Source organism: Mustela erminea, chromosome 1 (genome assembly GCF_009829155.1).
Source record: "Mustela erminea isolate mMusErm1 chromosome 1, mMusErm1.Pri, whole genome shotgun sequence".
In the NCBI taxonomy this organism is placed as follows: Eukaryota; Metazoa; Chordata; class Mammalia; order Carnivora; family Mustelidae; genus Mustela; species Mustela erminea.
Window position 1 is genome coordinate 218,423,534 of NC_045614.1, and position 22,536 is coordinate 218,446,069.

At 64.4% G+C, this 22,536-nt stretch overlaps 1 protein-coding gene across 1 annotated transcript; it reads right to left on the bottom strand.

The window, feature by feature from the left end:
* Nucleotides 1-1,583: 1,583 nt before the first annotated feature.
* DNMT3L (DNA methyltransferase 3 like) lies at nucleotides 1,584-15,400 on the bottom strand (the record flags this gene model as incomplete). The annotated part of the gene is given in 12 exon segments (XM_032346533.1): nucleotides 1,584-1,653; nucleotides 1,656-1,792; nucleotides 3,717-3,802; nucleotides 6,369-6,508; nucleotides 7,135-7,210; nucleotides 9,467-9,555; nucleotides 10,580-10,664; nucleotides 12,940-13,111; nucleotides 13,998-14,110; nucleotides 14,188-14,267; nucleotides 15,027-15,071; nucleotides 15,307-15,400. Coding segments are annotated over 12 exon segments (1,182 nt in total), but the record flags the coding sequence as incomplete, so codon positions are not given.
* Between the last annotated feature and the right edge of the window lie 7,136 nt (nucleotides 15,401-22,536).

A 22,536-nucleotide genomic window follows, 5' to 3' on the forward strand; every position in this document is an offset into this window, starting at 1 on the left:
TTAGGCTTCTCTACAACCGATGGCAAGGATGGGCTCGCGGAACTACCAAGGCGCGATAAATCCGAAATGTGGGGGGTGCGCTGGGTGGCCAGAGACCCGGGGAGGGGGGTTGCCAGAGTCCACAGGCCGTCTGCCGGAGAGGGCCCTGCTCAGAGGTCAACCTGTTCCCCTCAGGCCTTCTCGGGTGGGCAGAGGCCCGGTGTCTCAGGCCCCCTGGGCCGCTGTAACAAGACAGCACACACTGGTGGCTTCTGAACGGCGGAGACGTGCGGCCCACAGCTCTGGAAGCTGCAAGTCCCAGGCCTGGGGCCGGCCGAGCGGGTGACAGTCTTCCTCCTGGCCACACACCTGTCGTGCACCCTCACGTGGTGTCCCCATGTGGCGTCCCCCTACGGCACAGGGGGCAGGGAACCACTCTGGGCCTCTTTGATGAGGCCACTCGTCCCATTCCCAAGTCACCGCCCCAAACATGTCCTGACACCACCGTCCTGGGGGTTCGGACTTCAGCGTACGACTTGGTGGGGTGGCACAGACCTGCAGACCGCCTGCCCCCACGTCGTGGAAGGTCATCTGCTCCATTCAGGGCCCACCAATTTAAACATAACCTCATCCAAAAACACCTTCACGGAAACATCCAGAATAACAATGGAGCAAATATCTGGGCCCCGTGGCCCAGCCGAGTCAGTCGGAACATAAAATTAATCCTTACCACGAATATTCTACTTCAAGATATTTTTTTAAAAAGATCTTCAGGAGGTCCAATTTTAGCCCTGCTTTTCCTCTGCAAGGTGTGCACGCGGCTCCCAGCGCCGGCATGGGCCCCGGGGGCTCGTCGCCCCTTCCCGGACGCCCAGGACAAGCTGTCTGTTACCATGTAATCTGCATCCCTGGGGGATTCCCGGGCTCATCGGGAAAGATCACTTTGGGGTTCATTACGTGTGACTTGAAGCCAGCTCTGCCTCCGGCCGGGGTGCGCAGGGGTCCCGCCTTCTGCAAGCAAGTCCCTCTCGTGCGAGGGGCCCCAGCGGGCTTGTGCCTCGCGCTCGGATCTGGCCTCTGAGCGCCCTGCTCTGTCCTTCTGCCCGTGCTCCCTTTGCTTGCCAAGTGTAGCATTCTGCGATTTCCTGCGGCTGTCGTCAGGCTGGGTGGTTTTCATGATCACAGCCTACGGCGGTCACGTGCCAGCATGGCCAAGGGCACCGAGGGAGCGCGGGCCACGCCCACTCAGGACAACAGGTCCGCTCATCTCCCCCGACCCCAGACCCGCCCCGTCCCGCAGGATACAGTCGAGGCTGGCCTTACACACAGAAACACAAGAATGTGACCCATAACCAGCACGATAAATATATTTTTAACTTCTCAACCGGCACACAGAAACATTTTCAGCAGCAAACATGCTTCGTAACGGTCGGGGGCTGGGAACGTCACCCCCCCGCCCACCTTGGAGAAGGGCACCGCAAGGCTGGGTCCTCATCACCACACCCAAAGGGAAGACACGTCTGTGGCAACCTTGGAAAATCCAAAATCAAGCAAACAAAATAATAATTTGAAAGGAAAAAAGAAACAATGTAAGGAAAGTTGTCTGGTTCTAACAAAAGTCTTTTTTCTTCATAGTAAAATAAATCATTTCTAAAGAGGAAGTGAGTTCTGTTGAAAATACTTGAAATATTCTCTCAGGGGGAGAAAACAATTCTTCACCAGCTTGGCCGGTCCCTGGCCTGGAGGCTTTGTCCTCTGCCTGTCCGGAGCCAGCAGGGACAGTTCGTCGTGGGAAGCCAGGGCCGAGTGCCTGCTGCGGGGGGGGGGGAGAGGGCGGATCATTTCCAGCCCCAGCTGCCCACGGCCCCGGGGACCAGAGCGGGGGGATGGCCGGCGGGGGTGGCAGCACATGGGGAAGTTGCTGGTGCCCGTCCTGCTAGACGACCCAGAGGTCTCCAAGAGAAGCGTCTTTAGAAGCCCTGGCCCTTCTCCCGGGACTCTCCCAGCCAGCGGTAGACGATGAGCCGTCCTGGCGGTCGGGGACGAGATGGCACCCCCTGCCCCCACCCAGGGAGGAGCTGGTACCCTGGCCCCAGCTCTGCAGGTCCACTTCCCATGGGAAGAGGCCATCGCGGAGGGAACCACGCAGAAGAAAGGGCAGGACCCAGTGGGCAAGGTTGGGCAAACTGTGCTGCGCGGCATTCCCGGGGAACCCCTGTCCCCGAGAGCCGAGCCATATGGAGCAGGTCCTCGAGGGTCCTGCGGCTGCCAGCGCTGGAGGCCCTGCGTGTGGGGCCGGCCTCGGGGGAGACGCACACCGCCCGCCTTGCAGTTTGAGCAGACGGCGGGGCTCACGGCTTCCAGAGGCCGCAGCCGGCCCCCCACCCTGCGCCCGGTCTCGGGCTCCCAGGCACCCACCACAGTCGGGGAACTCCTCTGGGTTTACTTTGGGGATTAAGGGCACAAATGAGGAGCCAGAAACACAAGTGCCAGTCCCAGTCCCTCCCCAGATGCTTCCCCGGGGCAGCCCCCCCACCTGTCGTCCAAGGGACGACCCTGGCTGTCGGCAAAATGCTTCCACTTGCAGCAAGGCTGTCGCGTCTCCCCAGAGACAACGTGAGCCTGAGGGAAAGCGTCGTGAAGACGCTGCTTCCAGCTTTGCCTCTGGGAACCAGGAGCCCCAGTGCTTCCCTGGGCACCTGCATCTCCCTGGCCCCCGCCTGCCGCCCCCCGAGAGGGGGACGAGACGGAAATGCGCTGAGAGCGCGGGCGGGGCAGAAGGAGCGGCCTGACGGTCAAGGCGGCTCAGAATGCTGCTTCCCCTGGGCTCCGCCTAAACTCTGAACCCGGTGTGGGTCTGGCGAGCGCCGGGCCGGGCGGGCTCTGCCGTGAGCACCTGCCGGGGCGTGCCGGCATTGGGAGGCGGGTGGACAGAAGTGTCCAGAGGCTGTCGGGAAAAGACACGACTTCGCTTGGATCCTGTCAATGTCGGCTCAACACAAGGGCAGGAGCCACAAGGCACGGGGTTGGGGGAGGGGCTGCCGCGTCCTTAGGGGCTCTGGGGCACCGTGTGCCGCTGAGGTCAGGAGCGGGAGGGCAGGCGTCCTGGGAGCAGAAAGCTGTGAGAGCAGTGGGGCTGGGGGGAGCAGGGGTGTGGGGCTGCGAGGCAGATGGGACGTTTGTGGGAAAATCATCCCGAGAATGTTCCGGCGGCGGGGGAGGGGCACGGGGGCCCAGAGCCTGGCGTGTTTGAGGGACTGTTGTTCAGCACAGCCCAGAAATGCATCGTGGGTGAGGCTGCGTGAGCGAGAAAGTGTGAGTGAGCGTGCGCAGGAGTGTGGATGAGCGTGCCCAGGTGTGGGGCGTGCAGGGCAGGGCGCAGCTTCAAGGGGCTGTGGGGAGGCGCTCGTGGCCAGGTGACGGGTGTCTGGGAGCAGGGACTGTCTTCCCGGGACTCGGGGAAGCCCCGCAAAGCCCCGCGGGGAGAAGCCCGGACATGCCCCGCGCAGGCAGCGGGGGAGAGGCCCCCCGTGTGGGAGTGGTTGTTCCTGACCTGGATTTGCCCTGAATTTGGGGCGTGGACCTAAGGCCCGCCAGACCCAGCCCCTGGCCTGGGCACGGAGGCCGCCCGGGCAGGGCTCTGTGTTCCTTTGGTGAAACCGACGCCGCACCAGTGCCCCCCCAAGCCCCCTCCAGCGCCCCCCAGGCTCCCGCGGGCCGTGGAACACACAGGGAACCTTCTCACAGCCGGGATGTTGCTCCACACGTGCACGGCGTCCTGGACGGCTTGGCCACAGACGTCCTGGATGGTCACGGGCTCAGCCTGTGGGGTGGGAATGTCGGCTGGGGAATCGGGGATGACCTGTGGCCCCCACGGTGCCGGCAGGCCTCAGCCTCCCTGGGCACCACATCGGGCCCTCCTGACTGTGTCTCCGGCTACCGCGCTCGTGTGTCACTTCTGTTTCCCTTTATGACCTCATGAGGGAAAGAGGCTGAGATCGTGTCGTAGAACTTCTCTCGGGTGGACTTCCCATTTCCTCGTTCCCCTGGGTCACAGGGGCAGGTCCCCCCCGCTCCAGCACAGAGGAAGACCGCCCTGCGGGACAATGACGTCCACGGTCTTGCTGCCAAAGCTGTTTTGCTTCGGAAAGATAAAAGGCTTCGCCGGGAGAAAAGAGTTTTCTGAAAGGCTGGCCTTGGGAGCCGAGGGGGCTGCCTGGATCCTGGAGCCCCTGAAGCATGGGGTGGGGGTGGGAGGGAGATGGACCCTCCACCAACGGGAGGGGGAGCCACAGCGGGGGGGGAGGCATCAAGGAGAAACTGAGGCAGGAAGCCCCTTGGTCCCTGACACCCAGCAGGACACAGGCTGAATCGACCCGTGAGCACCGTTCCCAAGCCCGTCGCTGTGGACACACGGGCCGCCTCCTGCACACACAGGCCCGGCGGGGAGAGACACGCAGCGGCTGCCTGTTCCGCAGGGACAGATGCTTCTTGGTTTGTCCCCCAGAACCCACCACCGGGACCTGCCCGGGTGGCCGGGGAATGAGGCTCGTGAGCAGCCCCGGGAGCCCGGTTCTCTACAACACGTGGTCAGGCCTCCAGGTCAGAGCCGGCCCTTCCGCTCTGGACACCGAGGCCTACGAATCTGTCTCACATCCTCTCCCGCTCCGGGCAGGGCTGGCCGCCCAGGACGGAATCCCCGAGGGGAGGCAGACACACAGCCCGGCGTCCTGGAGGACGTGAAGACACGAGAACGTGGAAATGCCGCGCTCCGAACTGCACGTAGCTGAGCAGACGCTCAACCTCAGACCCCGTCACAGGCCCTAGAAACACGGCCCTTCCGGGGACAGTCAGCGGAAGTATCCGCTGTGGAGAGGACGCCCCGCCCGGGCCTGTCAGTGGGGACCCACCCTGGGTGTCTCCACGGGCCCCCCGCTGAGAAGGCTGGGTGTCGTCCGCCCGATCGCCTGGTCCTTGTCCGTCGCCCCGACTACCGTCACCGACGTGCACGTGCTGTGCCCCGCCTGTGTCTGCGGGGTTCTGGGACGAAGCTTTCTCTCCTTTGGAAGCCGGCAGGCGGCTGTTGTGAACGTTTGTGCAGAACACCGGTCACCCGCCGGGTGAAAACACACGGTACCACGTGCGGCACGTCGAGGTCTCCCCACCCCGGCAGGAACGCGCGTGCTCGGCAAGACGGGGGTGTTAGAGAAAACGCGGGGTGCAGGGAGCGCGGGACCCATCTCTGGGACAGGCAGACCCTGACGGGGTGTCCCGCCAACGTCGCGCTCCGACAGCGTCGGGCAGGCGCCTGCACCACGAGGCAAGGGCAGGGCCCCGCAGGTGTGACGTCGGACGAGACGACTGCTCTCTGCAGAGGACCGGCCCAGACGCCCAGAAAGTCTAACCGAGTCGGCCAGAAACCGCCGTGATCCTCAAGGTGACGCGATGAGGCCACGGAGCCGAAGGAGCCTGACGGACAGCGCCGTGACTCGCGCACACATCCGAACCCGCCAGATGGCAAGGCCGAAGGTCTGGAAAATCTCGGGGGGACCCAGGCCCCCACACAGCAGGACTGCAAGGAAGGGTGCACACCCCCCGTGGGCCCGTGTCTCCGCGGGGGGCTGGGGGCCGGGACTGCCCCACCGGCAGAGGGTTGCAGCCGTGAGGATGACAGCCCTTGGCGCACGCACGCCCCCCCGGGTCCGTCCCACAGACGCCCACACACGCCCTGCATCAGTTCTTTTTTGCGACTGAGCAAAGTAAAGCCACAAAACACGCCGTTGAAGCAGCAAACGAGGGGGACCGGTCCGCAGCGGAGGGGCTCGGAGGGGCTGGCTCGGGAGAAAGCCTCCGCAGATCTGAGGCATTGCGTAAAGCACCCCTGAGGTAGCCAGGCGAGGGGACAGGGCCCGGTGGCCGGGAGCTTTCCGCTGTGAGTGTGGGGGGTCGTCCTGAGAGGCGACGCCAGGCCCCAAGGGTGTCCTGTCCCAGGGGGTCAGTGCCGGGAGGGCCCTGGCCAGGGGAGCCCAGGGCGGCTGCTCTCAGGGTCAGAATTCAGGGGGGCAGAGAGAACACCCAAGGCTGTTGGCGCCCAGAGGCCGAAGGCACGTGTGGTTCTGTGCACGTGTGTGGCGTGTGCCCGCGTGCACGGCGTACGGAGGTGTTTCTGGGCACGGTCGGGAGCCCCACGCTGGCATGTGCGGAAGGAAGTGCAGGAACCACGGGCTGCGGGACGCCCCCCAAGGCCACAGCAGGGTCTGTGCCTCAGGAGAGCAGTGGGCCCTCCTGAGCCCCGAGAAGGGGAGGCTCCGGGTGGGGCCGTGAGCCCTGCTGTCCCCGGGGAGGCCACCCTGACCTGCCCGGACGCCCTCCCGGACTGCGGCTCGTACCTCCAGGAAGCGAGTGGCTACGCGCCGGTCATCTTGGCTCAGCACCAGATTGTCCACGAACATCCAGAAGAAGGGCTGCCGGCTGCCCGGGCTGGGCCTGGCGTACTGCAGGACGCGGTGGAACTGGAACAGGTACCACGCTGGGGGGTGTGCAGGGGTGGGTGCCCGGTGAGGGGGTGCGGTGGAGGGGGAGGCTAGGGGGTTGGGGGAGGGTGGACAGGTGTGGGGAGGGCGTGCTGAGGAGCTGGGGAGGCAGGGGTGACTGTGGGAAGGCCATTCCGGTGAGGCTGGCCTGGCCCGGGCCCCCACGTGCTCCCCAGGGCAGGCCTGTCCCCTCCAGAGTGACTGGGCCTCAAGGGCCCTGGGGTCCGTGTGTCCCGCGCGCCGACCCCAGCCTCCCCCAGCGCGCCGGCATCAGGAAAGGGCCGAGGCACTTAAAGCAGCGCAGGGCAAGAAGTGCCTGCGAGCAAAGAGCTTGTCTGTGTCTCCCCGAGAATGCATCCCGCAGAGCATGGGAGACAGAGACAAGACGCAAGGCAGGTGGGGCCCGGGCAGCTTCTGGGGTGACAGATTCCCCACCGCCACTGTCCGGTGCCGTGTGGCTTCCCGGGGCTCAAACCCAGCAGACCGTACCCGCCATGGGGGCAGGCTGCTCATGCGGGGGAGGCCCGGGGACGGCTGTGTGTAGGAACGCAGGCTGCCGGCGCTCAGGTGCAGGACGGTGGACACAGGAGGGCCGTGCCGTGGGCGGGCCGCCCTGTCTTACCTGGCGGGTGGTCGCAGGCCTGTCCGATGGGGGGTGTGGCGCCGTACACGAGGTCAAACGGGCCCCACGCTTCCACCTGCCGGAGACGGGCACACTGCCGATGGCCGCGCGGGACAGCCCTGTCCTGCCACAGGCTCGCAGAGCCCAAGAGCCCCCACAGCAGCGGGCACCCCGTGTGTCCAGGTGGGTGGCTTGCGATGAGGTCGAGACCCCACAGGACCCCGGTGGGACAGTGAGGCCCACCAGGTCAGACTTGCCACGGTGGCTCTTGGTGGCCCCGGCCTCAGGACACGCGGAGCCCAGCCTCTGTCCTCTGAGGAGAGGCCAGCACCCTGCAGGGCACGTGGGGTCTGAGGTGACCCCTCTGCATCTTATGGAACCGCCCCGGGAAGGTCGGCACAGGGACTGGCTGGGATTCACACGGATTCTGTGCGCGCCTGACGTGACAGCCGGTGGCCCGGAGCTGACCGCTGGCCACCACCTTCCCCGCCAGCCGTCAGCAGCCGTCAGCGGCCCTGCAGGCCCACGGAAAAAGACAAAATCCACCTCCGCTCACTCCCGGGCAGACAACAGAAGGATGCTCTTCAACCACAGGGACCCAACGACCCCTCTCCGGGGCCGGAGGGATTCCCGCTGACAGTTCTAGGCTCTGTCATTCTACTAAATAAAGAAATTCGTGAGGGACCCGACCGCCCTGAGCTGCTAACCAAGAGCCCACATCCCATGATTTGCTCCTAATCCTTGTGTCCCCTCCAGCCAGTCCCCGTGTCCCTCCCAGGGGGCGTCTGGCCGCTGGGCTCAGGGACGGCCCGGGTGTCTGCACAGAAGAGAGGGCGTCAGGGCAAGAAGCCGAGTGTGGGCTGACGGTCCCCACAGTCAGCCGCTCGCCCCCAGAACCTGGGGCCGCGAAGTTTTGCACGGAGAAAAACCGAGTCTAAACGAGGCCCCCCAGGCCCCCCACAGCTGCCGGCCCCCTCGAGCCTGGACCGGAGCCCCCATCCGGGAAAGCCGCAGCAGGTGCAGGTGCGGACCGCCGCGCCCCACCTCTAGGAGGGGCTGCCAACAGCCTGGCCCGCGTCACGGGCCTCGCGAGAGGAAGTGAGGCCGGAGGGGCGGCGTGGGGCGCTGAGGGACGCCACGCACCCCTGAGCCGGGCTTGCTGGAACAGGTGTCCCTGGGGCTACGGAGAGAACACAGGTTTCCAGTACTGCGTCAGGAACGCCGCCACACGTCCCTGATCGCAGGCGTCACGGGACTATCAATGAGGTTTGCCACAGAAGACGGGGGTCCCGCCTTGTTCCTAACCGCGGGGAAGGCGGGTGTCCGCGAGCTTAGCTGAGGGGCAGGGAGATGCCCCGGGCAGGGGAGGCCTCGTGTCACCAGCCTGTCCCACGCCCTGTCTTACCCTTGAGGGAGGACCTTGCCCTGGGGTCTGGGAGAAGCATCACCCAGGGTCGGGCTCCAGAAAGGCCCCACGGGGGTTCTTCTAAAGGGGATGGGGTGAGGGCAGACGGGGGGTCTTGGAGGAGGCCCATGGGCATGGCGTTTAAAGGTGTGGGGCTCTGGTGCGCCCCACGAAGAGGCCGCACCAGCTTTGGGGCAGGGGGGCCCGGGATGCAACAAGGCTGCCGGCTTCCCCAGGCGCAGCCAGAGAGGAGGGAAGGCCCCTCGGACCACCTGCTCCAGGCCTGACGGGGGGCAGAGCCGTGGGGCAGGGAGAGCACAACCCCACGTGGGCCCCTCCTCGGGGCCGGCCGCCCCCTTCAGCAGCCGGCACTCCCGGCCCAGATGCCCTGCCCACGCCTGGTGGCTCTCAGCAACCTCTCCTGCGCCAGAGACCGACAGACCAGGTCCTCCTGCCCCGGGGCCACCAGGGGAAGCTGCCCAGCCCCCTCCCGTCAGCCGCAAAGGGCTGCTGGCAGAGCTGGGGCCTCCTGAGTCATCTCAAGGCACTTCCTCCCAGGCCGCTGCCCCAGCCAGCAAGAGACAGCCTTCGAGGGAGCCAGAACATTCCATCACTGTGTTCGGAGAGTGCCCCCAGCGACGAGCGGCTGGGTTCCAGACTTTCCTTGAGACCCCAGGCGGGGCTGGAGCCCACTGCTTGGGCCACGCTGTCCCTGGTGCTGGGAGTGGTCCCTGGGAGCTCCGCGCCTCGGTGGAGACGTTGGGCCCACAGCTCTGCTCTGGGCTGTGGGCAGCGTGGGGCCCACGAGCACGGCTCTCTCCTCTCTCCCCTGCCTTGGGGTGCCATCCCCGCCACCCGCCGCCCCCCAGCCCCGGATCTCCCGCACACGGCGCTCGTCCTGGCGCAGGGGCACGCGGCCGCTCTTACGTCCTTCCTCACGACATCTGTGACATCGTCCAGGTGCTTCAGTCCCCCCGGGGCGGAGCCACTCTCCAGGAAGCCCAGACTCACGAGCTCTGCGCGGGGAGACAAGAGGAGGGCGCGGCAGGGCCGGTGCGTGACCCCCGCAGTGCAAAACGGCCAATGGCTGATCCGAAAACACGAGCAAACGCTCGCTGGTTCGCGAGCTGACGGGGGCTGAGGACGACGCTGGGTGCGACGCTACAGGCCAAGCCAGCAAACCCCTCGGTGCTGACTTAAGAAAGCCAAGGGATTTGTTGCAAAACCAGGCCTTCTGGGGCTGCGGTGTCGGGCTCTGGGTTAGGAAACCCGCCAGGCCGTGGTGTTCCGGCTGATGTCACCCGGCCAGCTGTGGGACACGTGGGCGTGGTGGCGGGAGCCCTCGGCCTGCGGCTGGGAAGAGGAGTCCAGAAAGGCTCGCACCGACTAGACCGAGGGAAGCAGCCTCGGGGTGGGGAGGCCGGGGCGGTGACTCCCGGCTCTTTCCACCGGCCGCTGCGGCCGCTGCCCGCTCTGGCCACAGGCCCCTGGTCCGAGCGTGGTGCCCACGGGCCGCCTTGGCCGCAGTGCGCAAGGCCGAGCACAGGGCCCGGAATGGAATGAATGAATCTCCCGATTCCATTGGACCAGAGACTAAGAAGCGTTTTCATGGGTTCCTCTTATGTCTACTGGGCCCAGAAGAGTCCAGAGGATTTGCAAAGGCACCAGCAGGAGGGGGTCAGTGCAGGGACTGGGGGGCGGGGGCAGGACCCCCAGCAAGGCTGGAAGGCGTCGCATGGCCGGCAAGCTGGGGGTCTGTGTAGAGAGCGAGAGCTTGGCAGCCCTGTGGGGCGGTCAGGCACGCGGCGAGGTCGGAGTGGACCTCGTGTTCGGTGGCCGTGGGCGGGCCGCGGCCGGTGGGCCCCTCTAGGAGGACCGCCTGGGTCCACTTCGGGACATTTCACACCCACGCTCGCCTCCTGCGTGTTGTCTCCCAGGAGGGAGCCCCGGGGTCCTCACCCGCCCGCCTGCCGCCTGACCCCCCGGGAACATTCTCGGGTCCGTCCCCAGGGCAGGACCCGCAGGCCTCACTCCACTCACCTCTCCTGATGTCCCCAAAGAGGGACAGCGCCCGGACTGGCTCTCTCTTCCACACGGGCACCGTTTTATACGTCTCCAGCGAATTCTGTTAAAAACACAATTCTCGGGGTGACGGCTGCAGAGCCCGTGAGGCACGAGGAAAAGTCTTTCTGGTCCTGCAGAGGCATTTCCCGACCGAGGGAGATACCCCTGAACGCGCCTGCAGGCCAGGCCGGCCCTGCCCCCGCCCCCAGGTGCCCTCCCTGGCTGAGGTCTCCAGCCCTGAACGCCCCCCCCCCCCCCCCGCCGGGTCATCTTGAGCGCGGGAAGGCAGGAGCGAGGGGCTTTTCCTGCCGGCGGAAGAAGGAAAGCGGATCCCGAGGGGAAGCACTTCCTCTGGGCTTCTGGGGGGACCTGAGTACGACAGGGGGATTCCCCGACTTGTCTCCTTCCCCACGTGGGCTCTCCAGGTGGTCCCCGAGCCACGGGGCCGCTCTGCGAGCTCCCAGCTGAGGACAAAGGACAGGAGAGCTCGCGGAGGACGCCCACCTGCCCCTTCCAGGACGCCCCCTTGTGCATCAAACACCCAGGGCCCCTGCCTCCAGGAGGATGCAGTTGGGGGTTCCGGTGCCCCACGAACAGGACATCAAGCTGCCGTCTGGCAGAGCCCAGGCCTGAGCAGGCGACCCCGAGCCCCGCGGGCAAGGGTCTGCGCCGGGGCTGGAGCCGATGGGTGGGGGCTGGCGAGTTCGGAGGTGAGGTGCGTGTGAGGAGGGCAGTGGACCCTGGGGGTGTCCTGGTCCCCTGCTGCAGCTGTGGGGGTGGGGAGCCCCTTCCTCCTGCCCCCACCCAGCCTGAAACCACTTCTGACACCAACTCCATTTCCTTTCTGAGGGGAACTTCCTGCAGCTGACAAGCGTGCTGTCTGCCGCACGGGGACGGACGGCACTGATGGGGTGGGGAGAGGTTCTACTAGGATCGCGTGCACTTCTGTTTCCAAGAAGCACCATAAGGCCCGTCGGGCGTGGAGCACAAGCTGTCCCTTCCCCCGGGCAGAGCCAGGCGCCTGACAGGCCCACCCGGTGCCAGGTGACCAGCAAGGAGGTGCGGGTGTTCCCAGAAATGTTGTGGCCGAGCAGCTGGGTAAGGGTGCCCTGGGCCAGCCCGGGGTCCCAGGATAGAGGGGAGCCCGCGGAGAGAAGGAAGCACCCCAGGGTCGGCACAGCTCTCTCCCAGCCTGCTGGCACCCCCAGCCCTGCCCGTGAGACGGTGGCTCTGGCACATCCTGGGGGGCGGTGGGCAGCCCCGTCACCCCACCTGCTTCCCACCACACAGCAGCAGCCCCAGAAAGCCCACTCCACGGAGCTGGGGGTCTGCCCTCTTCCCACGTCCACGGGGTGAGACCTGCTGCCTGAGAAGACTCTGCCCAACCTCCAGAAGGATCTGGAGGCTGGTGGGGAGCCGGAGGCTGGGGGAGCTGGAGGGGTGCCCAGTTTTGGCAGATCTGGGTGTGTGGGTCGCTTGCTGTCCCCGCTTGCTCCCCCAGAGTGACCACGCTTCCGTCCTAGCTTCCTGGGGCTGCCGTAACATGAAATACAAGCTGCGGCCTAAAACCACTCCTGTGCGTTTGCTCTGGAGACCCAGAAGCCCCAAGTCCGAGTGCAGCTGGTCTGGCTCCATCCGGGGACTCCGAGGGAAGTCCTCCTGCCCAGTGTCCCTTGGCTGGCAGACGGTCCCTCCCACCGCTCTCCCGGGGTCACGTGGCTGGCTTCCCTCTGGGTATCTCCATCTCTGTCTCCTACGACACCTGTCAGTGCCTTGCAGGGACTACCCAAGCAGGATGACCTCACCGGAGACCCGGAGCTAAATCGCGCCCACACGGACCCCAGTTCCAACATGGGCCCCCGTCCCAGGAACCACGGGCTAGGACTCGGAAGACGTGGCTCAACTCACTCGGATGAACCCACAGCGCCTGCCTAGCGCACGGCTCCCGGCCTCCACCCTCGAGGGGTCCCGCGTCCATGCCCTGTGTCCGTGACCCGTCTGTGCCCCGCTGCGCTCCGTCCCTGCCTATGCGGGCCGCCTCGGGGTTTGCTCCCACTCGCCGGACTCGGGGCGCACCTCTGCCGAGCCCCAGCCCCCCCCGCCGCGAACGCTCACACCCTGCTTGGAAGAAGCGCGTCCGCCAGGCCCCGGCAGGAAAATGAGGCAACAGCATTTGCTTCAAGCCTGTTTCATCATCGGCTCTCAGAGCCGCTGGTAGCACAGAAACGTGACAGTCAGGGCCCCGCGCTTCGCCATCAGTCCTGGAAGCCCAGTCCCCAGCCCTCCCCAGCCCCCCCGTGCCCAGCCCCCACCCCCGCCCCCTCACTGCCCCTCACCGACTCCCGGTCACAGAAGGCCTTCAGCCCACCCCGCCACTTCTGCCGCCTCTGCAGGAGCCCGCTGCGGGGGAAGGGCAGGCACAGGAAGCACACCCAGTTGCTCATGGCCTGCACCCTCCCCGACGTCCCGGGGCCCACCAGCGTGTCCACGCACTCGAAGCAGTAGCATCTAGAGTCAAACGGTCACCGTCATGGACGCGGCCTTCCCTCGGCCACCGGGCAGCCGGGAGCCGGCTCTGGCTTCGGAGCGAGGGAGAAGCCACCCTCATGCTCCCGGGGGGCAGGGGTGAGAATAAGCTGTCCCCCGGATCGGGGCCCAGTCCCTCCCAGGAGCCCAGAGGAACAGGAGCGAGTGTCTGCAGAAGACAGCGGTGTGGGGGGTGAGCTGCGATTTTCCGGAAGATTCCACAGAACCCACTCCGGCTGCGGCGAGTCAGCGTCTCCCAGCCCAGCTGAGGGCGAGGACACCAGCCGGAGCTGGGAGGGAGACGCAAGTACAGTGGCCCGGGGGTGGGGTGGGCCGCAGCTGGCGGCCCCTGCCTGGCCCGGAGCCTGACCGCCTGTCCCCGGGGAGCGGGTGTGCGTCACTTCCCTACTCATGACTGAGCTTGCCGCACGCCTTGGCACTGACAACAGTGAGGAGGAAAATCGGGGACGCAGATCTCCCGACACGCCCTGCCCCCCACCCCGTCAAGGCTCCACACCAGACAGGACACTGGGGTAGAGATGGAAATCGTCTTGGGGGCACGTCCCCCCACACTCCGGCTGAGGCGCCCAGAGGCTGGGTGAGCCCTAGATGGTGGGCAGGGGCTCACTGTCCAGCCCTCCCGCCGGCTCTGAGTGCCAGGCCGAGGCCCCCTCCCGGCACTGAGGTCCTACTGCCCTCCCAGCAACCCGCCACCAGGGCTGAGCCCCGCCCCTGCTCTGAGCCACTTGCTGCGCAGAGGCCCCCCTCCTGGGGCTGAGCCCCCCTCTGAGCCCCCCCCCCCCCGCAGAGCCACACCTCCCGCCACCCCCACCCCCACCCCCCCGCCGAGTCCCGCCCCCAGCCGCACCGAGTGCAGTCGGGGTTCTCACAGATGAGCAGGGTCTCCCCGGCGCAGCAGATGGAGCAGTAGGACTGGTACCCGTCATCGTCATACAGGAAGAGACAGTCCAGAAACTTGTCCTTGGAGAGGGCAGAGCTGGGCTGGCACCTCCTGGCCCCGAGGCCCCCAGCAAGGCCCCCCTCGGCTCCCCGCATACCTTGCAGGGGGCGCACATGCCGCCCTCAAACAGCGGGTGCCGCGTGTGCACCCGGAAGCTCCCGCAGCAGATGCACACGTCTGAGGGCCCGGCGTCGCATCGGGGGTCGTGGCACCGGCAAACGAGCGACACACTCAGCAACGGCGGAACACAAGGAGGGACAGGAGCCCCTGCTCCCGGCTCGGGGACTCGGCCTGGCCACTGCGCTGCCCACCCCCCCCCGCCACCGTGCACACTCGCCTCTCAGAGTCCCAGCTGGCTTCTCGGGTGTGGGTTCTTTTGTTTGCAAAGATTGATAAACGGACCCTAAACTGCGTATGGGGGTGTGCGCGGCTCCGTGGGTCAGGGACTGACGCCTGATTTGGGCTTGGGTCGGGTCACGACCTCAGAGTGACCGCCTCGGGCTCTGTGCTGGGCGCGCTGGGCACGGGTAGGCTTCCGATGCTCTCCCTTCTGTCTGCCCCTCCTCCCGGCCGCCCCCCACACCTGCGCTGGCTCTCTCCAGTGAACAAATCTTTAGAAAATGCAAATGGAAACACGAATCCACAGAAAAACAAAGGAGATTCACGGCTGCCTAATGCTGGAAAGGGGAGGCAGTACCCCAGGTGGGGTCCGGGGTTTCTTTTTGGGGGAATGAAAAGTGAAGTGAAAATCTCCACTGCGGGGAAGGCTGCGTGACCCCGGGACTGCACTGGGAGATGCTGGAATGAAGCTCTGGGCCCTGGGGTGGGTGCGGGGGGAGGGGCAGGACCCCCACCACGGCCACGGCCTTCTCCGAGACGCTGAGCAAGGCCGGCCGCGGCGGGCTGACCCGGCCCTCTCCCCCCGCCGGGGCTCACCTTCTATGTCCCTCTGGTTCACCCTGACTTCATACGCAAGGAGCTCTGAGAAACGGAACAAGAAGAGGGCCGGTCCCTCTCCGGCCTTCCTCTCCTGCAAACGTGGCCAAGGGTCACAGGGTGACCTGGTCTCACGGCAACTGAGGGGCGGCGGGGGGCGGAGGGTGCCGCCCCGCCTCTGCCAGGCTTGTGAATATTCCAGAAGCCTGGCACCTTACACATGGCCCAGGCCTGGGGCTGGCACCCTCGGGGAGGGACCCATACTGGAAGGAGCCCTCACCTCTGCAGGGCGCCGGGGAAGCCGGTGCGGACAGCTCGCTGGAGCCCACCACGATCACATCCGTGCTCTGCTCCGCGTCCGGCTCCAGGACTGGGACAACCACACGGAGACCCCGCGGGAGACGGACCCGGACGGAGGGAGAAGACGGCCGGTGGGCCTCTGCCTGAGAACCCTGGCTCCCCGCGCGGGGGACGCACCTGATCACCCAGCTTGAGCCCCCCTACACTGCTGCCTACCCCGCCTGACCCAGCACCTCGGGCCTGACCCAGCACCTACCCCTCCTGACCCAGCACCTCGGGCCAGGAAGACCTGTGGGGAGCGCCAATCATGCCCCGAGGCCCGGTGTGTCCCCTGTGGGCTGTCCCTCCCGGCCCAGAGCCCCCGCCACTGTGTAGGGCCTGCCAGGCTTCTCTCCACAAAGGGGAGGGCAGGGGGCCTGGGGTGGGCTGGAGGGCCCCAGGTCCACCCCCAGCTGTGGGTCCCTCCGATACCGCCGTGCTCTCTCCTCCCACAGGGTCCCCCAGACCCGTCCTCTGGTCTCCCCCATGACACCCCCAGCGCAGGAGGCCCGAAGCAGTCGGAAGGGCTCACGGATTTCGCAGGTGGCCTGCCACGGCTCTTCGGGGGGCAGCTCGGGGTCGGAGCGGCCCAGGGCCTCCACACTCGGGGTCCCCTCGGGCGAGAGAGCCATGACACTGTGACAAGGGGCTTCCCAGAAAACACCTGCGGGCCAAGAACAGGGGGCCAGGGGTGTGGACCGGCAGGAGAGAACTGGGGTGGGGGGGTGCGCAGGGTTCCGCGTGACGCCTGACGTGCGGGGGCGCGGGCGGGGCGGCGGAGGGGTCAGGAAACCCTCACTGCCAGGGGGTGCTGCGTGGAAGGGTGAGGGGCTCAGGCGGGCTCTCATACTGGGGGGGGTTCGGGGTGCGTGGGGGAGGGTGGGGGAGGGCCGCCCTCAGGATGGGCGGGGTTAAGAGCCACTTCTGTGAGGAGGTTTAGGGTGTGGGAGGAGGGGGCGGAGTTGGGGGGCAGCTAGGGACCTGGGTGGGGGAGGGTGCTGGGGGCGGGGCTTAGGGGCTCAGTGCTCCGGGCTGGGGTGGAGGCGGGGCTCCCGCAGGGGAGGGCAGGGGGGCAAGGGTCAGGGTGAGGGAGTTCTGCGCTGGCTTGGGTAGCTGGGGGGTGGCTTCCAGAGTGGGGCTGGGGAAGAAGGGGCGGGGGGCATTTACTGCGGCTGGGATGGGCCCAGGGACAGCGGGTGGGGGGCCGTGGTTGGGAGGGGGACACCTCTGGGCCCTCTGGGGACTCCGCAGGGGCCCAGCCTCAGGACGGTTGCAGGCTGGGCAGATGCTGGGGTGATGCCGGGGGAGGGGCAGTGACTCCCTTTCCCCCAGCTTGGATGTGGGCCCAGTGACTTTCCGGTGAGAAGTGCAGAATGGTGGGGGGGGTAAGTCTGCACGGACCCCCCCTCCGCTGGGTGGCCGGCTTGACTTCCTCAGTGACAAGGAGGGTGCTCCCGCTCTGGGGTCTTCCTCCCAACAGCCCACGAGCTCTAATCGCTTGACCTGTGAGAACATCTGTGGAAGATTCCAGTAGAGGGACTTTCTGCAAGGTCCCGCCCAGGCGTTCTCCAAACCGCCAAGGTCCTCAGCAGAGGCTAAGGACGTCCACAACATGGTGACAGCCCAGAGGAGCCCAGGGACACCTGCAGCTGAAATGTCCCACGGGGTCTTGGGAGGGAAAAGGACCGGAGGGAAACCGAGGAAACGGAAGCGCGCGGCGGCCGGTCGCGTGGGTGACTGTCAGCCCCTCGTCCGCGGGGACAGACCTCCACCTGCCAGGCTGTCCCCCGATGACAGAGGATAACGGGGCAGCTGTGCAGTCTGGGAAGCTGGGACCGCGAGCTCGGCCAGCTGACTGTACAGGTAAAAGCACAGAACTTGCTGGCATTATTCCGTTGTTCAGCAACGTGGCGGCGTCAGCTGTCGTCCCCACGGTGCGCTGTGTTCTCGCGACTTTGCCTGTTTTGTACCCGGAACGGTGTGTCTTTGGGCCACCTCCTCCCATCTCGTCACCCGACCCCTCGTCCTTCCCCTGCAGCGACCACCAGCCCGTTCTCTGCGGCCCTGAGCGCAGGGGGTGTGCGTGTGCGCGTGTGCGCTTGTGCGCGTGTGCGCGTGTGTGCGCGTGTGCGTTTCGATTTCACACCTAAGAGAGGTCGTATGGGGAAGGCAATGAGGGGGTTGCACTGCTACGTAGAATTTAAGAAACAGAACAGAGGAACGCAGGGGAAGAGAAGGGAAGGGGAATAAACTTAAGACCAAAACAGAGAGAGAGACAACTCGTAAGAGATGCTAAACTCTGGGAAGTCATCAGGGTCGCTGGCGGGGGGGGGGGGTGGGGTGGTGACTGGGGGACGGGCAGGAAGGGCGGCTCGCCATGGGACGAGCGCTGCGTGTCGTACGCTGCTGACGAGTCACCAAACTCTACCTCTGAAAGTAGTTAATACACTCTGTGTTAATTGAATTTAAATAAATTTAGACAAAACAAAAAAGAGGTCGTACGGGGTCTGTCTTTCTGTCTGACTTATCTCACTCGGCATAATGTCCTCAAGGTCCTTCCACGCTGCAAATGGCCAGATTTCCTTCTTTTCAGGGCACGCGGCAGCCCTGTCCGCACGCCGTGTGTTTTCTCTCCATCCTCCCGCCAACACTTAGGTGGTTTCCAGGTCTGGGCTGCTGCGCACCGTGCGGCTGTGAGCACGGGGGAGCACGTCGCTTTTTGAGTCAGTGTTTTTGTTTTCTTGCGACTGCAGACGAGCGATTGCTGGGCCGTAGGGCAGCTCTATTCCCAACTTTCTGAGGACCCTCCACACTGGTTTCCAGAGCGGCTGCCCCAGCTCGCGTTCCCGCCAGCAGGAGGAGGGCTCCCCTTCCTCTGCATTCTTGTCTTTTTGATCCTGGCCACGCTAACAGGTGCGAGGTGGTCTCACTGTGGTTTTGATTTGCATTTCCCTGATTCGTGAGAGTGAGCACCTTCTCATGTGCCTGTGGGACTCTGTCGGTCTTGTTTGGATAAAAGAGGCGCCATGCAGATCTGCTTGCCGCCCGTGTTTTAATAGGATTGCTTGTTTTACGGGTATTGCATTATATGTGTCCCTGGTCTGTTTTGAACATTGACACCTTATCAGATAGGAAATTTACAAATTTGGAGTTTTAAGGTTTCAGTTCTTAACGCTCAAGTCTTTAACCCGTTTTTGAGTTTATTGTTCTGTGTGGTGGAAGAAAGTGGCCCTGTTTAATCCTTTTGCGTGAGGCTGACCAGTGTCGCCAACATCATTGATAAGAGACACTGTCCTTTTCCCTTGTATATTCTTCGTTCCTTGGTCATAAATTACTTGGCCACACACCCACGGGTTTGCTTCTGGGCGGTCTGTTCTACATGTGTCTGCCGATGTGCGTGTCTGTTTTATGCGGCTCTCGCACCGTATCACAGCCCCACGATGCAGTTTGAGGTCAGGAAACACAACGTCTGCAGCTTTTTTCCTCCTCAAGATTGCGCTAGCCATGTGGGGTCCATTCTGTTTCCACACACATTTTGGGATAATTCGTTCTATTTCTGTGAAAAATGCCATCGGAGTTTTGCCAGGGGCGGCACGGGGTCTGTAGACTGCTTCGGGTAACGTGGATATTATAATAATATTAGTTACGCGAGCACAGGATATTTAAGATACCCTTATAAATAGTTAAAAGTATTTCTTCTAAAATTGTATATTTGCGACTTTTAACATTTTTTAAAGCGAGCGAGAGCACGGGCAGGGGCGCAGAGAGGACAACCCCGGGCAGACTCCCCACCGAGCGCGGAGCCCGACGCGGAGCCCGACGCGGGGCTCCATCCCACGACCCTGAGATTGGGACTCCTAACCGACGGTGCCACCCAAGTGCCCCCCATTTTTTAAATTTTAAATTTAATTTTTTGCGATGGAACCGCCTCTGTCGCTCTCCCCTCCTCTTCTTAGCTTCGTTTGGGTGTCACTTAGCAAGGACACCGGGGACGAGATCATCACAGGGACGCTGGGCCCCTGCGTCGCTGCTGAGCCTCTGGGCTTCCGCCTTGTTCTAGAGTCTGGAGGACGCCGGGCTCCTTGCAGGGCTGCAGGGGCTGTTCTGGCTCCGCGGAAGGGACCGTGTTCTCGCTGGGGGGCTCACGGGGCAGGAAGAGCATCTGGGGGGGCAGGAGCCGCCGGTCCTCACCGTGTGGGGCGGAGGCTCACAGAACGTTCTGCACGGGTTGGGGGACAAGTGCTGGTGTGGCCCCAGGATGCTCCCAAGCAGGGGCCTTGCTCTCTGTCTAGGGGTCCCTGGGCACCCTGTTGCAGCGGTCTGCAGGAGGTCACAGAGCGTGGGTGCCCTGGTGGTCTGGAGACAGACCCCAGAGGAGCTAGCCTCTTGGTGACCGGCTCACGTCCTAATACCATCCCCAGGACCAAACCATGAGATACGCGGGCTTCTCCTGCTGGCTGCAGGTGCCAGGCCTCTGGGGATCTCTGGACACCTGTTCTCGCCCGTGGAAACCCCAGGAAGCCTAACATCTCACACGTGGAGAGTCCCCTGTGGGAGCAAAGGGCAGGACATACAATAGGCTCCTCCACCTCCGTGGGAAGTACTGGCTGAGCCCCGGCCGTGTACCCGGCCTCCTTCAGGCCCCACGGGGACCTGTTCCGAAGCTGTCCAGGTGAACCCCGGCCAGGCCTCCTGACCCCCCTGCCTTCCCACGGCCGGGGCGTCCGCGGGGTGGGCGTGGGCACAGGTCAAACACGTCAACAGCCTTTGCAGGAGCCCCCACAGCCTCAGACCACGGAGGCACGGGAGGAGGACCCACGTGCCTGGGGCCACTCTCAGGGCTGCCAGCCCCCTCTTCCGGCCTGACAGGGTCACCTACAGCTTGATCCTGGCGGGGGTTGGGGGAGGACGGGGAAGTTCAGGTGCTCTCGGGCCGGCGGGTGTCCTCCAGACTCCAGGGGGGCCCCAGGCCAGCCGGGGGGGGGGTTGGTCACGAGTAGCCAGAGGGACTCCCAGCCCGGTCCAGGTGCCAAGCAAGCTGGATGCTCACGTCCTGGGGCTGGGGAGAGACAGCCCCGCCCCACGTCAGCCCGCAGGCTGTCCTCTGTGTTTGTGCAGCGGCCCCAGAAGTAGCAGCAGGGACTCGGGGGTCCCACTCCGGGCAACCGGAGAAGGATCTCGGGCAAACGAAGCGAGAGGGGGGCCTGGCAGCCGAGACCGAGATGCCTGTCCCCGGAGAGCTGGCTAAGGGCAGACGCCGGCACCGCTGCCCTGAGGCACGTTTGGGAAGAGATCAGGCACGAGTGTCCATCTGGGGCTGGGGTTCGGGACCCTTTCCTTTTACTCCAGATGTCAGGTGAGGGTCCCGGCTGCCTGTGGACTGGTCAGGCCGAGGAGACGGAGGGACAGTGACCGGGCAGCGGGAGCTCAGAGCCGTCACTCCCTCCCGGGACGGCAGGCTCCTGGGCAGAGGGGCTGCCTCTCTCTGCTCGGTCTGGAGCTGGCTTCCCAAACCGGTGTTCCGTGAGCTCACTTTCACGTGCCGTGTCTGTAAGCGCGCTGGAAGGGGAACATTCTTTGCACGTTAAGGGCGACAGAGGCCAAGCACGACAGAGGCCAAGCACATTTCCTGCAGGACTTCTCAGAGACTAAATGAACCCCCAGGCAAAGGACAGGCACACAGTATGTCCTGGGCCCTTCTGGCCGCCAGACCCTCCCGAGGCTCCCTGTGACCGGGCTTCGGAAGACAGAGCGGAGCTGCCAGCCCCCGGCCTGGGCTCATGGGCTGAGGGGACCAACCGTGCTGGGCTCGGAGCTTCAGCCACAGAGGCAGAGGGGAGAGACAAGGCGGCTAAGCCTCCGAGCTGGGTCCCCAGTGCTCCTGCGGACACCAAAGACCCCAGACGAGGCCACTCTGTAACCCGAGTGTAAAAGGCCAGATGCACTTCCAGCTGTACGAGCGGGTGCCCCCCACAAAAATGACCAGACAACCCCCTCTCCTGGCTGAGACGGGGGACTGCCGCCTCCTCCCTGCCTCTGGATGGCCTCCTAGGGACACCGGGCCCCAGAGCCCCAGAGCAGCGCCCCTTCCCCACAGCACCCCACTGTGCTGGGCAGGGGTGGCGGGAAGGGGGGGCGGGGGGGAGGGGGACAGGGGGGAACCCGGCTCCGCTGTGCTGGGTCGCACTCCCACTGTCTGTCCTTCCCTTACTGATCCGAGCACTGCTTGAACATTAAAGACGCTGACTCTCACGTCATCCGTGTCGGCCGCCAGCGTTCTCCTGGGCTTGTCGCGGACATCTTCGTGTTCAGCGCTATTTGTACACACGACTGTCCTGCATTGTTAAGTCACATCCAGTGGCTTTTTCTTTCGTGATCTCTAGTTTTCCTACTGAACTTTAAAAGTTCCTTTCCATCCCAAGAGGAAAAAGACATTCATCTTGATCTCTGTTTGTGTTTCATTTTTGCTACTTACATCTTTACTCAGAATATTTTTTGGTGTTTGGCACGATTTTTGCAAAAGATTTGCCCTTCGCCTCAAGACTGGCTACGAGGACTCCATCCACTCAGTCACACGAGTGTGTTAGAAATGACACGTGTGTGACGTCATCGGTCCTTGGGTGTGTCCGGGTCCTGCTGCGTGGGGGCTGGGATCCCAGCCACGGCGGTGGCTCCAGCCCCCACCCTCCCCCCGGGGGCTAATGACCATGCACGTGTGTAGCACCACGGTCTTCAGGAGGGTTTTGTGCCTGTGCCATCACCTTCCCAAAGAACATTGGGGTCAAGTTCTAAAGCCCCTGTACCCATGGGATTGGACTCTGTGAGCCTCATAGATTAAGGAAGAGCAGACTTTTTAAAAAGACAATTAAGAAATGAAGTCCAGAAACATGGTGGATCTTTCTGTTTCGTTCTTCTTTTTTTTTCTTTCTAAAGATTTCATTCATTTATTAGAGAGAGAGACAGAGTGTTTGCAAGCAGGGGGAGCAGCAGAGGGAGAGGGAGAAGCAGGCTCCCCGCTGAGCAGAGAGCCCGATGCGGGGCTCGATCCCAGGACCCTGAGATCATGACCTGAGCCGAAGGCAGAGGCTTCACCCACTGAGCCACCCAGGCGCCCTGCTTCTTTCTTCTGTGGGTGCTGCAGATTTCTTATCTTTATTTCTAATTATTTGAT